At 46.1% G+C, this 17,275-nt stretch overlaps 1 protein-coding gene across 1 annotated transcript in view; it reads left to right on the top strand.

Moving 5' to 3' along the window:
* Window positions 1-593: 593 nt before the first annotated feature.
* LOC138497503 (chloride channel protein C-like) overlaps window positions 594-17,275 on the top strand; it is an 876,774-nt gene continuing 860,092 nt past the window's right edge. The window contains exon 1 of the mRNA XM_069621029.1: window positions 594-904. Within this exon, the coding sequence (XP_069477130.1) occupies window positions 663-904 (242 nt within the window). The 5' untranslated portion in view covers window positions 594-662. The remainder of the gene's footprint in view (window positions 905-17,275) is intronic.

Genomic DNA, 17,275 nt, shown 5'->3' on the forward strand with positions numbered 1-17,275 from the left:
CAGGGCTGTGTATCTTAAGCACAGCTCACTAGTGGTGGGTTCTTATATCGAATGTGTTGGATTCAAATAACAAATAATCATGTCATTTTAATATAGCACTTTAGAGTAGACTCCTGGAGTGACTAACTATTGCACACCAGATATTATTTTCCCCATTAGTGCTACTCAATCTATTGGTTGATCTCGGGAATATTACAGGAATTTGAATCTGTGATCTCAGCAACAGGTGCTTAATTTGCTGAGCTACAAGTCCCAGAAAAACATAAAACACTCATTTCTTAAATGAAAGCCCATGGGGGTGAAAATGGTAATTGGGTAACAGACTATAAACTATACATAAAGCATTTAATCTATTTTATTTAGTTGAAGTCCTGAGACTGCACTCTTTTACCGTGGGTGCAATGATTTTGCTAAGCTACACGATGTGAAACGCACATGAACACGCGCAGTCCCCTAATGAGATCCTATCAAAGGTGCTGGGATCCAGTCGAGACAGGTTACCGGTGGCAGGTCCTGAACACGGGCAAAGGAAACCAAAACAAGGTGCACTGCGCATCACACCTGCTCTGTCCAGTTCCGCTCGGACCAGAACGTCTTGGGGTGCTCTGTGGAAAGGACGCGCGTTTCACACTCACTGCTCCGGCGAAGCTACGCTTTGGCAAATGTTAGCTGCTCTCTTTCAGAGGAGGAGGGCGTCCTCTGCCAGCGAGGACCGGCTGCTCCTGGCCGAAGATGGCCCGGACCTAATAACTTCCCTGGACCCGAGCAAATGCTGCCGGGGGGCCGCAGTGAACACCCCTTGCACAGCCAGGCAGAGGGAGCGCCTGGCGGCCCACGAGAGCTTGGACTATTTCCCTCCCCACAGCGAGGCCTACAAGAAATGGCTGCTGGACAGGCCTCACAGGTAACCGACCGAGCCTGCGCTTGGGAACGAGGGCGGCTGTACTGTATGTACATCATTCACTGTTTGTTGCATTAAAATCCCGCGAGACAGGGCAGGTAGAAGATTTGCGGGCTCGTTTGCGGTGCCTCCTTGCCATACAGCTCGGAAAAACGGGTCTGCATATCTTAACACCTATTGATCTTGTGTATTTAAGGTTTTCAAATGCAAATAGACCGTGGGAAAATGTTACATGTGTTTTTGGGGGCACAAGCAGTTTCAGTTGATGCAGCTTTGTTTCCCTCAAACACCTTCCTGATCACTCAATCAATATATTGTAATGAAGGCGAAGAATGAATTAGCACGTTTTGCGAGGTCTGTCATTGGCCAGCAAATGCTTCCTTAGGGGGTATGCACATGCCATCAGCCTCACCTCATAGCTTCATTCTGTGGCAAAATCCGAGATAAAGCAATGGAGGGAGCGGGTGAGTGGTTACAGATCATGAAAGGACAGGCTTATTGGCCTCTGCACGGCAGAACAACGAAAAGCAACTGGGGAGTTGAAACCTTAAATGACCACTTTAAACATCAATTAAGCTTTCTTTGTCTGAGTCAGGGGTGGCCTGAGGTGTAAGGCCCATTTCAATTGAAAACAATGAAAGACCTTGACACTGGGCCTGCAGTGAGCATGTTCAGTGATATATTCTCAGAAAGAGATGCGGACCGTGGGGCTACTGAAGGTGACGAAGCTCATAGAATTCTAGTTGTGAATGTTTGTATGCTGTTGTTATGGTGGTTTCTTAGGCAGCGCTCAGGTGATTGGGGTAGGATTCAGAAGAAGTTTGACTCTAGTGGCGTCAGGTGGAAAATCCAAACTGAAACGTTGAAGAGGCCCTCGGCAGAGTCGTTTAACAGTGATGAGGTGGCGACACGCCATTCAACTCAGTGAATCTTTAAGGAGGGGGGAAGCAAAACATTTTGAAGGATGTTACCATTCAATGAGGAGAACCTTTTTGGGAGGGTGATAAAGGTTGATGGGGGAAGTGGTTCCATTGATGTCTATGGAAGACATTGAGCTTGTAGAGAAGGTGGAATTAGTCAGTGGCGGGTGACAACCTCCAAATGAGAGTAGTTGACAGGTAAGTGGTGTGTGTTTTTCGTCAGAGGCCTCACCTGATCTGGATAGGGTACGTACATACATGTATGTGCTAGAATCCGGACCTTTTAGATGAACCTGCCTGATGTGCAGAGTGAGACAAGCATGCTTGATGCCTGGAGGGGAGGTGGATCTTGAGTGTTTGGACAGGGAGCATGTGACTGTTTTATGTGAATAATGATAACATCACATTTCAATGTCAAGCTTAATGCTGGATTCCTCCCGCTTCTAAGCATTGTAATAACAAGTGTTAGAGCTCACACCAGAGGGCTCTGTTGTGTGGTAGTTGACTGCCTTCTGATTTTCTGGACCCAAACCAAAGGCAAAGGCAAGGGCTTCTAGCAAAGGTGAAAGTCCCCTAGCATGCAATAGGGTGCAACGATAAGTGTTCTAATGCTCTTAGAGCTTGTGGAGAAGTGGGGGGAAGGGAAGCCTCACCCAGGACTTCCTCTGACGCGCTGCTCCATGTTTCCTTGCTCAGTGCCGCGTGTGTATACATCACAAAGGGAAGCTTGGAATGCAGCCTTTTACAGGAGGTTACAGCCTCCATTCTAAGATTGATAATTGGCTAGAGAGCTGGAAACAGTGAGAAGGACAAAGGATGAGCGTGGGACGGAAGCTTCTGCTGTGGGCTACAGCCTGCATTCTACACGTTTTGATTTTTTAAAGAAGAGAAAACATGCCCTAATCTCTTTTAATATTCCCCAATTCAAGGGCATGCATTGTATTGACAAGGGTCTGTGGGTACAGACTGTATACTCAAGCCCCCTTCCTGCTCACTCTTTCTGCCCACCTGACCCCTGATTGGGCACAGGTCCGTGTCTTGATTCCTGGGTGAATCTAAGCTGTCGTGCTCAGCGCAGCTTTTTCCATCTGTTGGTCTGAGCACAAGGTAAGGGGCTTGTCTGCCGAGCTTCTGCTCGTGTTGCCACTTAAAAGGTAAATCTATATTAAAGCCTCGTGGCTTGCATTAGTCAGGCTTCCACCCCCTCTTAAGACCTTTTCTTGCTCCCTCCCTCCTCCCACCCCAACCCCTGATTGGGCACTCAGCTCTAGTTGCTGTTGCACTCAGGGTTTCCCCACTGCCCGTTGCAGCCCCTGCGGCTAAGGGCCCTGCGCCAAAGGGCAGCTCCTGCAGTTGCAGCTCCAGATTGTGTTTGCCTGTGTTCACTGTGGGAGCATGCCGTGCAGCCGTCACAGCAGTGACTGACAAGGTAAGAAGGTTGCGGGCTGAGGGAACAGCCATTACTGCTCCCTATTTAACTGTCCCTCCTCTCTTATTGCTCCTATTAGCTACATTTGCAGTCTGCTGCACGTCACAGTTATATGTTATCCATATCTGGCATTAGGTGAAGTGTTGTAGTTAGCAGCTTTTCCCCCTATGTAGAACAGTCTAATCTTCTGTGTGTTGTTTCATTCGCTGCTGTGTTTGAAAATTAGGATTTTCCCCTCTGTCTAGGAAAGTCAAATCTGTGTGTTTTTGCATTTGCTGTTGTGTTTGAAAATTAGGTCTTTCCCTCTATCCCTATCTAGTTTTTTCCCCTGTATCCAGAAACCTCGCCTCTAGGTGTCTTGCTTTTCTGCTGTATGCTGAAACTTAGGTTTTCTCCCTTTATCGTTATCACTGGATTCTAGTTTGTTGGTTTGCTGAATGTTGTAGTTCAGTGTCGTGCACTGCAGTTTCTCCCCCCCCCCCCTTCTCTTCGCGCTCTCATTCTATGGTGCTTTCAGTCTCCACTATCTTCTCTAAGTGCTATTCTATCACCTATTCTATCTCTATTTTGAATTCTTGAAGAAAAAAGTTCAAGAAGCATCTACTGGTCTCGAATCCAGGCCTGCCCGTCCCTGACACCTTTGTCAATGCCTCTTCCAGGCAGACTGTCACTGATATCCTCTTTGTCATTCCCTCTCCGGACCTTTGGATTCCCCTTAGGGTCTCAGTGCTCTCCTCTTTCTCTTCCTCTCCCATTAACGGTGGCACCCATTGGGAAGTACTCTTGGCATACTTCCTTTCATCAAGGGCCATCATTAATGTCTACCTAAATAGCACTGTCATGGTTCAGGGCTCTCAGCCCTATCTCCTCCTTCTTGATACACGTCTTCCATCTCTCTTCAACTTCCTCACTTCTCCTGCCATTCCTTCTGCCACCCCTCTGGACCCTCTGCCACCACCGACAGATGTACCACATTCCTGTACCCCTCCTTGGAAGACCTTCAAAAGTGGCAACCAGCTCCACTTAGCTACCCTAATCCCTTGTTCTGCCATCAAACACTCCCCTGACATCTACCACCTCCTCGAAGACCTCGACATCCTCGCTCTCACCGAGACGTGCATCATGGCCAGCTCTGTCACGGTTTTTGCTACTCTCCTTCCAGAGGGCTGCAAGATCCTCTCCGAGCCCAGACCTAACGAGTCCAGGGGATCGGAGTGGCCCTGATCTTCCCTGAATGGGTCTCTGCTACTATCATACCCACCCAGTCCTACCCCCTCCTTCAAATGCCTTACCTGCAGATTTGGTGTCTCTCCTGCGCTCTAGCGAACTGTGGCCACCACCTACAGGCACCCTGGCCCGGTCTCCCTGTTCCACTCAGAGTGGTCTGATCTCACCTCTTCTCTCCTGACCTCCACCTCCAAGCTCCTCCTATGCAGAGACTTCATTATTCACATTGACTCTCCTGGTGCAGCCTCTGGACTCTTCCGCAACCTCTGTGACTCTCTTTCACTCTCTATTCCTCCCTCCGGCCGACGCACTCAGCTGGACACACCTTGTATGCTCTCACCGCTGCAGACATCCCCCTCCCCATCCCTTTCACTACTCCTCTTTCATGGTCTGACCATGCTCTCCTGCCTCTCACCTGGACCTCCTGGGTCCCCCGGCTAAACCCCCACCCACACTGCCAATCTCCTTCCCCGAGTGTCAGTTGCTGCTTTTGCTGCCACCTTCATTCATCTGCCTACTCCTGCCACTGACTCTCACTCAGACACAGCCCTTACTAGCCTTCAACTCTCCATCTGCAACACTCTGGACATCCTTGCCCCTGTCATGAGGATCTGTATGAAGCCTACCTCCAAATACAACACCTGGTTTGACTCCGACCTGGCCTCTCTGAAACACAAGTGCAGAGATGCTGAGTGGTAGTGGGAAGCTTCGAGCACATCCTATGACAAACTTGGCTGCACCTGCTCGAAAGGCAATATAGACTTTCCATCTGCTGGAAGAAAAGGGCCTATATCCAAGCCTGCATCTCTGGGGCCACTAACAATACAGCTGAACCTTTCAAAACCCGCAAGAAACTCGCCAATCCTACTGCAGTCTCCATTTCACCTCTGCCTTCCCTGGCCCTCTGCACTGGCCTCTCACTTCATTCTAAAACTCAGGACATCCTGTCCCCACTCTCCTCTTCACCCCTCTTGTCTCCCTGACCTGCTCTCAGGCTTCCCTTGGCCCCCACCCCTTTCCCTCCTACTCTCCTCTTTTTCTCCCCTATCACGTGATGAAGTTTCTAGACAAGTCTGCTCTATGAAAGTCTCAACCAAACAGGTGTTCCCCTGCTCCTTTAGAACTATCAAGGACAACATTGTCTTCCTTGCTCCAGCCTTGGCTGATTTGTGCAATCACTCCTTTACCACTGGATCCTTCCTGCTACTACTCAAGCACTCCCTTGTGCACCCTCTCCTCAAAAAGCCTTCTGCCGAGCTTTCCTGTCCAGCTAACAACCACCCTATCTACATTACCCCATTCCTAGGCAAGCTCTTGGAGAAGCTGGTCATCTCCCAGTTTATCCACCACACGGAATCTGTTGGTTGTCTGCATGACCACCAGTCTGGCTTCAGAGCTGCCAGAGGCACGGAAAGTGCACTACTGAACACCCGTGAAGACTTGCTCTCTAATCTCGATTCCAACTCTCCTTCTGTTCTCATCCTTCTTGACCCTTCCCCAGCCCTTGATACGGTCAATCATGCCAGCCTTATAAATTGACTCCATGATACCCTTGGCATCACAGACTTGGCTCCGGACTGGTTGACCTCCTTCCTCACTGACCGACCTTCCCAGGTCCAACTGGGTCCTTTTCTCCCCTCCATCTCACTCTCCACCTGTAGTGTCCATTAGGGTTCTATTCTCACGCCTTGACTTTTCAACATCTACCTGTGCCTCTAGCCCACTTGGTCTCCACCTTCTCTCCTAACTTCCAGTGTTATGCGGATGACACGCAGCTGTCCTTCAAGCTTCCCTCCTCTGCCTCCCCCTCTTCCTCTCTCATTCCTGACTGTCTGTCTGCTATTCAGTGCATTGTGCAAAGCCGATGATCTCTGCCTTAATGCCAGTAAGACTGAGATTCTTCTCATTGGGATCCCAGCTCCCTTCTTCCCACCTACACTCTGGCCGCCCTCCACGGGCCCCCTCCTCTCACCTTCCTGTGAGGCAAAAAACCTTGGTGTCATCTTCGACTGCTCTCTCCTCCTCTCTCCTCACATCATGGACCGTGCCAAGAAGGCCCACTTTCCACTGCACTGCCTCAGAGGCATTCTCCCTTTCCTCACTTTCCCCCGAAACTCAATATCTCCAGAGCTCTGGTCCTCTCCGGGCTGGACTACTGCAACAGCCTCTTCCTCTTTCCTAACTCCTCCCTTTGCCCCCTTCAACTAATCCAGAATAGGACTGCAAGACTTATCCTTGGCCTCAAGCCCAGGGACCGCATCTCTCCAGCCCTAAAATCTCTCGACTGACTCCCGGTTGCTGCGAGAATCAAGTTCAAGATCCTCTGTATCATCCATAAGTCTTTATGGGGCCTCGGGTCCCGCTACATCCAACTCTCTCTCACTAAATACCTCCCTCCATTTCTCTTTCTCCATCCCTCTCCCCCTCCCATTGTTATGTCCCCCTCTGCCTCCTGACTGTGCTGCCTGGTTCGTTCAGATTCGTACAGGGCACCAGACCCTCCTTGACCAGTCTACCCCTGCACTTGGTCTCTCCTAACGCCCCTCCCTCCCCCTGCACTTGCCTTTCCGGGTCCCCTTCCCCTGCACTAGCCTGGCTGGGCCTGCACCCTTGAGCCCTTCCAGCCCCGTTCCTCGCACTCAGCTCATGGACCTTCCTTCCCCTGGCTCTGCCCATCTGGCCTCCTCTGTCACTCGCTTAACCCATGGGCCTTTGCACCCTGACTGGCTCTTCCCCCCTCCCCTGCACTTCTTGTTCTACACTGGCACAATCCGAATGTTACAAGGCCTAGTAGGACAGTTTTTGTTTTTGTCCCTGTCCCCCCCTTGTCTTGTTGCGCCTTGAAACACTTGTGTATATGCGCATTATAAACACCCAACAAATAAAATAAATAAATACAGATCTAAGCAGCAAGTGCTTAACTCACTGACCTTTCTTACAGTTTAGGAGGGTTGAATGAGTTGTAGAGAAAACAGTATATAGTCCAGCTTATTGAGAACGAGTGTGCTAATCAAGCACTCGTCACAGTGTATGGTTTTGTGTGATTTATGTGTCATAATAGAACATAACATAACATGACATGACATAACAGATAGATTTGTAGAGCACACAATCATTTCCTGAAGGCTATCTTGGCACTGTTAGCTGCTACTAACCCTTAAAGGCAGTTTATAATCTCTTTCGGTTATATCCGTCGAGATATCAAAAGCTCTCTACCTCAAATGAGCCACAGTTTTACTGCTGTATTTTCACTTGATCAGCTGATGATCCATGAGAGCGGCCTCATAGTATCAGCTGCTATCAGTGCTTAAAAGTGAGAGTTATTCTCTGAGAACAACAATATCACTCTTATCGGCCAAAGAAACCTGCCTTTGAGCTGTCGAGTGGTTGACCCCAATTTCTGCACCCAGACACGTTGCTGCGGGGCTGGAGCAGCTATAGTGTTATGAAAGCAGGGACGCCAGCATAAGGATTTGAGGTAATTTATTAAGTTCACAAGAGCAGGCAACAGACACTCCTGCAGGGCTAAGTAGAAACCTCAACTGACACATTTAGAATCTGTTTCACAGAATCAGAACATAAACAATTTACGCAGATAGAATGAATGTACCTCACAAAGAACTTTGAGAACACATAGCTACACAGACAGATTGGAATGCATAACAACAACACACATCTCCCTCCTAACATGCAAAAGAAAACTTAATGATAAAGTCATTCAAGGTAAAAAGTAATTGAAACGGTTGGGTATTTTTCTTGCCCTTTTGTTGGATGCTCCAATGTGGCAATCTGTATTTCCAGTGTTTTCCTTATCGGATTTGCATAACCCCTCCACCTGTTCCTCATTGAACTCACAATCCACTTTATCCTCATTCAACCTTTGAACCTTTGCCTGTACACATTTTGGGCATCAGCAATTAGTCTCATTATTTCCTGCCTGTCTACTTCCACACATCCAGAATCTCCTAACCATCCTGGGCACAACCTTGTTGCCGGTTGTCTTCCCTTCAACGACACAAACGGAGAGATTTTGGTGATAGAATGCGGTGTCGTGCGGTAGCTCCAGACCATTTCCTTTAACAACTCAGACCAATCCAAACCAGAACAAAACGCCAATTGTATACCTCCCTTAACAAACCTGTTAGCTCTTTCTACTAACCCATTTGCCCTGGGATGGTCCAAGGCGGTCCTCATATGTTTAATGCCAAAACTCCTCAAGAACTCCTTCATTCTATCTGAGCAGAATTGCACTCCATTATCTGTGATGGTCTCTGTGGGAAAACCTTCCCTATAAAAAACCTCCTCAAAAAATGCAATCAACTCACTGGTGGTAGCTTCCCTTAATGCTTTCCATTCTAGTCATTTGGACTGATAGTCAACTAACACCACCATAAACTTAAACCCATCACCCAAACCTTGAATAGGACCAATTATATCTACTGCTGGTTTCTTCCACGGTTCACTGGGGACCTGAACAGGACTGAGGGGAACTTCTCTTACTATCTTGCCTTTGTCTGCCTTTTCACATTCTTTACATCCCTGAATACTCTTGTCTACTTCACTGTCCATACCTGGCCACCAATATGATTGTCTCAGGCGTCTCTTGGTGCCACTCATGCCCAAGTGACCCTGATGGGCCAAATTGGCCAAACAGGATCTAATACTCAAAGGAGGAACTATCTTTGAACCTCTCCTCAATTTTACCCCATCTTCAGACAAACTTAATTCCAACTTAACCTCATAGTAAGAATCAACATTTCTATCCAAAGCTTCTCTATTGGGCCATCCAGCCCTTGTCCATTCCTTTACTCTAGACAGTATCGTGTCCGCTTCATCAGACTCTAGTCATTCCTCTCTCCCCACCGCACATGCAACCACATCAGAAATGGTCATGTCTTCTTCATTGGCCACTCCTATGACATCTTCAGTATTCTCAGTAGGCAGTCTAGATAAACAGTCTGCAACCACATTGTCTCTGCCAGGTATATAGCCCATCTTCAAATTATATCCTTGTAGCCCTACCATCCATCTTGAGATCCTTGGAGACTCTTTGACCCAGTCATTGCTACTTAAGAGTTGTACCAATGGTTTGTGATCAGATTTAATTTGGAATTCCTGCCCCCAAAGAAAACATTTGAGATGCAGAATAGCCCAATAGACAGCCAAAGCCTCTCTCTATAGAACTGAGTAGTTCCTTTCAGCTCCTCTCAGAGGCCTGGAAGAAAACGCTATTATGTGAGCTTCCTTCCCTGAATCCAATTGGCACAGCGGAGCCCCCAAACCTGATAGACTAACATCCACCATAAGTACAGTCCTCCTCCCACTAACAAAACCACCTGATGAGGGGGTCTTTGATTTCCCTTCTTTTATAGCTGTGAATGCTGCCTGACACTCTTCGGAACATATGAAACCTACCCCTTTTTTCAAAAGATTTCTCAGAGGGGAGGAGATGGTGGCGAACTTATCTATGAATTTGTGGTAGAATTCTGCCATACCCATGACAGATCTAAATTGGTCTGTATCTTTCGAGACAGGCACCCCACAAATACTCTCTACTAAATTGGCTTTTGGTGACACCCCTTGATCAGACACTCTGTGTCCTAGATACTCCACCTCCCTGTGCAATTCTACATTTTTTTCTCTGTACTGTCAGACCAGCTTCTTTCAACCTCTGCAATACGCTTCTCGACACACCATCATGTGCACTCTCAGAATCAGCATATATTAATATATCATCCTGAAATACTGTAACATTATTGAGGCATTTGAGTACTTCCTCCATAACCCTCTGGAACACTGAAGCAGCTGATGCCAAACCAAATGGCATTCGTAGGAACTTGAAGGGGCCTTCTGGGGATGACGAAGGATGTGACATGTTGGCAGTTATTAGACAGTGGTACTTGGTGATAAGCTGCTGGTAAATCGATCAGCGAGAACCAGCTGGATTGTCCTAATGTAGCTAGGGTTTCCGATATTACGGGCAAAGGATGTCTTTAGACGAGAATGTTCTTGTTGAGATCCCTGAGGTCTAAGCAAAGTCTCAAACTACCATTGCTTTTGGTGACAAGTACAACAGGAGAGAGCCACTCAGTGCCATCAATACGCTCAATGACACCTTTTTGGATCAGATCATTAAGCTCCTCTCGCAACTGTTGTTTTAGCTTCAGAGGGACCGGTCTCACTTTGTGCACCACCAGTTGTGCGCTCTTTTTCAACTTGATGTTATGTTCAAAGTTATTCAGTTTTCTCAGCTCTGAGGTGAAAACTTCAGGGAATTTCTTCGACCATTTGTCTTCAATTTCTGCAATGGTCACCGGCTCTGCGGCACTTGCCTGGATGCGAACCCCCAGTTTTCTTTGTTCGTCCCAACATAAAAGGGATGCACCCTTTTTGGCCACTAATATTTCAACAGAGCATTCTCTTCCTCTATATGACACACTCCCTTGAAATTCACTAATAAGAGTGATGGTGGTCTCCCCATAGCCACATGGTTGAACTTTGGCAGGAGCTAGAATTCCAGGGTCTTTGCGAAGAACATTTCTGAAAGTGTCTTCAGAAATTATTGTCCATGGAGAGGCTGAATCCACTTTCATCTTGAGATGACAGCCATCAACTAGGAAATGATCAACTGGCCCTTTAATATCGCCTGAGACAGCATAAATATGAAATATGTGCTTGGTGTTCCTTTCTTGGACAGGTGGTCCTTCCAAAGTGATGGTAGAAAGTTGGTTATTCATCTGGTTGTCGAAATCTCGCTGTTCTATCGCATTTATTGAGGATTCTTTGCACATATTCGCGAAATGTCCTTTGCGCTTGCATCTGAAACAATCTGCAAATCTTGCCGGGCATGTGGGGCAATTAGCCGAATGTTTGGGGTTTCCGCACCTGGAACACCTTTGAATCCACCACTCTCTTCTGCCAGTCATCCTTTTCTTTGATGTCATGGCACACAGGCTTTGTGCAATACTTTGTGAAATTTGCTTATCAATTTTCATAACCTTCATATATTGGGATGTTTGTTCGATGTTGCGAGTGAGTTCTATGGCTTTTTCCAGAGACACATCTTTGGCAAGCAATTTCTCCTGTACTCTGGGACTACTTGTGCATCGTACCAGTTGTTCTCTAATCAGAGAGTCGGTCAGGTCGCCAAAGTCGCAGGTGTGACTCAAAGTCCTCAGTGACACCACATAGGATTCTACTGATTCAGCACTATCTTGAGCGCGTTGAAAGAATGTATGCCTCTCGAATGTTACATTTTTTTGGTTCAAAATGTTCTTCAATTTTGTTTTATAGCTATGAGATATTTATCTGCATCACCAGCACCCTCTTCAGTGCCGGGTGTAAGTCCATCAAATACCATCCGTCCCTCAGGGCCCAGGTTGTGAAGGAGTAGAGCTTTTTTCCTGGCAGGACTATATGTCTCCTCCAATTGCTACAATGTAATTCTCAAACATACGAATCCACCTGTCCCATCTCACAGGGGGACGGCCTGGCTCAGTTAGAAAGGGCGCAGGAGGAGGGATTGCTGCAGCCATGTCACCAATAATGAACAGGAAAAGAAAACTGTGGAGCAGAATTACATTGAAGGGACAAGGTGCAACCCGAGAATGGTCCTTGAGAGGTTTATAGAATGGCAGGATGCACATTGTCAATTGGCCTGCATGACGACCCAACACAGAGAAAAACAAAAATGGAAAGGGAAGCACTACCAATGTCGAGTGGTTGTGTTTAAAAGATGATAAATGAAGAGTAATATCCCCCTCTCTTGTTAATTCTATAAAGGTGTGTCACTCAGACTTCAGGTGCAGCTGGGTAGCTCTCAAGGCCATTTGAGAGCAAAAAAGACACAAAGAACCAAATACATCAGCAGTCACCAGCCGATAACCCAGAATTGCACTCTAATAAATGTATAAACCCTAATACTTTAAAGCCACTATGTGATGGCCATGCCCCCAAATGTAGAGAGCACAGTAAAAACTGGTCAATTCAGTGATTAAAAATACCTAAGCATTCAGAATTCAAGTTGCTTTGTGGTCTCATTTGATGCACAATACTATCACCCTTGATTCAACACAGTCAGAGGCCAACCTGACCATAAATGATACAAGGTAGACAAGGTTTTTCATCAATAGCAGAGATTCTTATGAAATACACAGTACTAATATTACAAATATATACATACATCTGTTCAACAATTTCATCAGTAACAACATAAATGTGTTTTTTCAGTCCATGAGCAGCAGTATCCCTACTACTCAGTCATACATCCTATACACTTCTTAAAAAATGCCAACGCGTTTCGGATCTCAATACATCCATCTTCAGGGCTGGAAGTGTAAAGTTTCAAGGTATCTCTATTAACTCCCTAAAAAACCCAAAGATAAGCTAATTAATTCCCAATGTACTACATTAGAAAACTTAGAAGATGTACCGCCATGTGAAACACTGACCTTATTGTCGAGATAAATAGGGGGGGGAACGCCTCAACCTGTGTTAAGAGTAGAAGAAAACACATCTCAGACGCCATAAGTATCACTTCTCTTTGTAACTCAAATCTCTTTGTGACAGAAAAAATGCTCACAGCCAGTCGAACACTCACCCGGTCCAAAGGGATATACTTCGCCTCGGGTGTGTGCAAGCTGGTGAACGGAGAACCGCAGGTAGCATGAGCTAAAAAGTTCCAAAAAGGATATCGTTTTTGAAGCAATCCATTAACTTAACGTTGTTACAATAAATGCTTGTGTTTACTAATTCGTATGTCAAGGGATCTACATTTAAGGGCTACTGTTGCTGATACAGTAGCACTATGGGTATAGTTGTGTTCCCCCCCTGTTGTTTAATCAGTGTGGGTACCAGGAGGATGACTCCCCTTAGTTATAGGCATCCACCAAGTAAATGCTGAGACAAATACTATATGGATATTTCAATTACTGCGGGTGAAGAATCGTAAGGGTATTCATACCTGCTTACTGCAGTCAAACGCCGAGCTCGAGCCGTCCATCAGGAAGACGCGCTGCTCGGCTCGGACTTTGTTTATAGGTTACCATGGAAGTGACGTGCACGCGCGACGCCTCTATGGTTGCCATGTTGGTGTGGGAAATTCACTGTGATCACAATACAATGTACTAATGATGTCTTCACTTAATTACTAACTGTTATATATATGATACACTGCACAGACCGCGTTGGGATAATGGAGGACGTAACATAGTGAAATCATGAATGCTAGAACACAGTAAGATCTAGTTAATGCAAGTCTTAGACTTGGATCACACATCCTTCACCGCGCCCCTCTGAAATCCTCATTTAATGACGCCCGTTGCCTTTGCAGAGCCGTCTCACATTTCGTTGTTCGCCTGCCTATCTAGCCTTGTCTGGCTGCTGTTCACCACTTTAGTGCAACTAAGCACGGTGAGTTCTTATTTGTTTCGTGGATATGTTCTCCTTCCTGTAAACACTGAAAAATTTAATTCAGAGCTGTTTCTCCACAGCAGGTATAGATTGCCATAGGGAACGTTTATTTTAGGGTTTTCTGGGGGTGTGGATTAAAAGCAAACCCATTTTTTCCCTTTATCGTCCACCTCAGCTGTGAGAAAGTAACACAGGGTAAGAAGTAAACAAAGCAGTAGTTTGTTTGTGCCTACACCTCTTTGCGCCAAATTTCTGATGTAAATGAATAAAAGTACGTGGTCAAGTTTCTTCAAGTATATTTTCTTAATTTATTTGATATATGTTCTGCCCATATGGATGACACGTGTTTCGGCGTTTCTTTGGCGCCTTTTTCAAATCCGGGCCTTATTGAATGTAATGCGAATCTCCCTCCCTTTCCTTATTTCCGGGAATTAGTTTTTAGTTGAAGTGTATCACGGTAGTTCCAGGGTTAAATCCCACCTACAAAATTTTCTTGTTCATGCCTCAAGCATCGGGGATGGATTTTCCCATGCTGTACGGTAGAAGTGCGCAGACAAAGCATTCTCCTTCTGATATCCTTCTTCCGACCTCCTTCATGTGTTGATACCAAATGTTGTTTCCTAGATGTGCTGTGCTGTCCAGGTAATCGTTTTGTTCATTGTTATCGTCGTGTGGGCTTATCTTGATTCTTAGTGTCTTTCTGTAGTTAGCTATAACTACATCTCTAAATGCGTCGGTGTGACTTTTCCTTACAGGCGGACTCTCAGGCATTCTGGTTGGTGAATCAGCTTTCTTCATCTGCATCGATGTGCTAAGAGGCGGCTTTGCGTTTCTCTTCCTTTCCTCTTGTATTCTTTCACAGAGTGTCTTTACCCACCATCCGTCTGACATCAGCCCAACGTAAGGCTGCATCATGGGCCTGGTGCTTGTTGTTTGTGTTGGAACTTGTGTGCTTATCACTGCAGTCTCTGTGGTTCTATTTTTCAGTTCCTCAAGTAGTTTCCTTGCTCTAGCTATAAACGGGAATAAACTATCAATCAGCATTTGTGTCCTTGCAGTGAATTCTCCCGTGGCCGCTTCTGTCTTCTGGAGGGCTTTTAGTATATCTTCTTTAGTCGGCCTTTCATTTGATTCTTTTCGGTCACCTTTACTATTTTCTGGGACTGGTTGTTCGGTAGGCAGTCTCATACTTTCTGTTGTCTTCGTTCGATGTTCTGTAGCCATTGACACTTGCCCTTGTTCGTGTGCATTCAGTGTGTGTGTGCATGTAGTAGTCAGTGCTACGTTTGCATTCCTTCCGTGCTGACCCTGTCTCCAGCTTTTCTCTTCATTCATTACCTCAAGTGTGTATGAATCACTGCTAATTACGTTCAACTTTAGTTCGTTTACCTTGCCATCAGATTTTCTTGAAACCGGAATAACTATATAAGGTCTGGGCGCTTTCGTAGGACCCATATGTACCTTATCTGGTGGGTGCACTGAAATTGGAACGCTTCATGTACCAATAAAGAATGCAGTTCTGATTGTTAGTCACAGAAAAACAATGATAATCGCTATGCATATACACATAATCATGCGGTATGACAATTGGCAGCCTTTTCTTCCAGGGACGCGGGGCACCCCTCTGTTTGTGGGAGGACAAGGTTACTGTTCTGGGCCCCCATTTCAGTCATATCAATTGTTAAAGTTCTATTCTTTTCACTTACTCCATTATTGTCTCTCAGAAAGTTTGTAACATAAAGTGTCTTGTGCTTTGTAAGTGTCCCCCCTCTTGAGGGTGACAATTGTCTCTGGTTACAGGATGCAGTTCCCTTGCTGGACTACGGAAAAAGATTAGACTATCCCCTTTGGTGAGTCACATTCATTGAGCATATTCAAAATAGGTCAATTCCCAGTCCACCCCCCGAATTTGCTTCAGTCCTGAAGACATGCTGGGTCCTGTTCAATGTAAAAAATGGGAAAAAATAGCAATCAATTCAAATCAAAATCAGAAAATAAAAAATAAAAATAAGAAAAATAAGACAGTAAAGTTCTCGTCTCAGCTCTCTCGATCTGTCCCTCGGAGGAAAGATGAAGAGCTGTGTCTCTGTCTCCTGGATCTGTCCCTCGGTGGAAAGATGAAGTGCTGTGTCTCTATTTCCTGGTTCTGTTCCTCGGTGGAAGGTTTCACTGGAATCTCCTTAGATACTCTTGTTGAAAGTTGGACAGTTCCACCTGGAGCATGATTCCATGGAGGAGCGTTCCCATATGCGCAACGTTAGCTGGATCTCTGATGAAGGTGATGACGTTAACCTCGGCAGGTCTCCCCACCATTTCTGGAAAGTCAGTGACTAGACGGAATAGGACATTGTGAGCCAGTTGGCTGTCCTCGGGTGAGAGGGACATTTGTCCTGCTTCGCTGGGTTCTGGATCACAGGCCTTTCTTTTGACGTGAACAGTCTCTACACTTTCCTGCTGCGTGGATTGCGACCACGTAGTTGAGCCTGATCCACAGCTGGTTCAAATGTTCAGTGTTTCGTGGGTCTCTGATGTATGTAAGTGTGTCCGTGGTTCTCCCGACGATACCTGGGCATTCCTCTATGATGCGAAAGAAAAGTGTATACGTGAGTTCATCTATGATCAACTGTGGTGGAAGCATTTGTGTCCTTATCACTGCACTCTTGTAATTCTGCGAAGGCTTCCGCAATGACAGTCAGCAGTTGCCGGATTACTTTCTTGTTGGCAGGATCTTGAACAAAGTCTGTGACACAGGTTACTCTCCCTACAAGTGACGGATATGATATTACCTCTAACTGGAAGTAGGTGAGTACATCCCATGTGAGATTTCTGCTGGGGGATACCATAAATTCTGCGAAACAAAGTCTTGGTGTTGGTTGCCTCAGGATACTGTTTTACACTCTCAAACGAAAAGTCTTTGCTCACAGTCTATCAGAGTCTTGTTTTCCAAAAATGCTTACGTATGGCTTGATTCCAAAGTTCTTATTATCAGTTTGTTGTGGCTTAGATGCACAATTCTCTTCTTCACCCTGCAACTATGATGCACAGAGTGTTCATTTTAAACCCTTACCCCCTTTTCATTCTTCTTCACCCTGCAACTATGATGCACAGAGTGTCCGTATTATGTCTTTATTCCCCTTTCGTTCGGCGGAAATGTCCAATTTTTAAGCCACAACTTGCAGAGGAGTTCTTTTTTTCTTGGCATTTGCTGCTCATGCGTCCTTCTTTCTCGTCATGGATCTTGTTTGCACGTGCTGAGGTTCTTCCCCATTGTCTGTGATTTCTTTGCGGTGGGGTGCAGCTAGAGAGATTTCTCCGATATAGGGTTTAATGTCATTCAGGAAGATCCATGCTCGCCTGCCTTGCAGTTTGACCTCTGAAGGAGTGCAG

The sequence above is a fragment of the Ambystoma mexicanum genome, chromosome 5q (assembly GCF_040938575.1).
Source record: "Ambystoma mexicanum isolate Mex_15411 chromosome 5q, UKY_AmexF1_1, whole genome shotgun sequence".
NCBI classification, from domain to species: Eukaryota; Metazoa; Chordata; class Amphibia; order Caudata; family Ambystomatidae; genus Ambystoma; species Ambystoma mexicanum.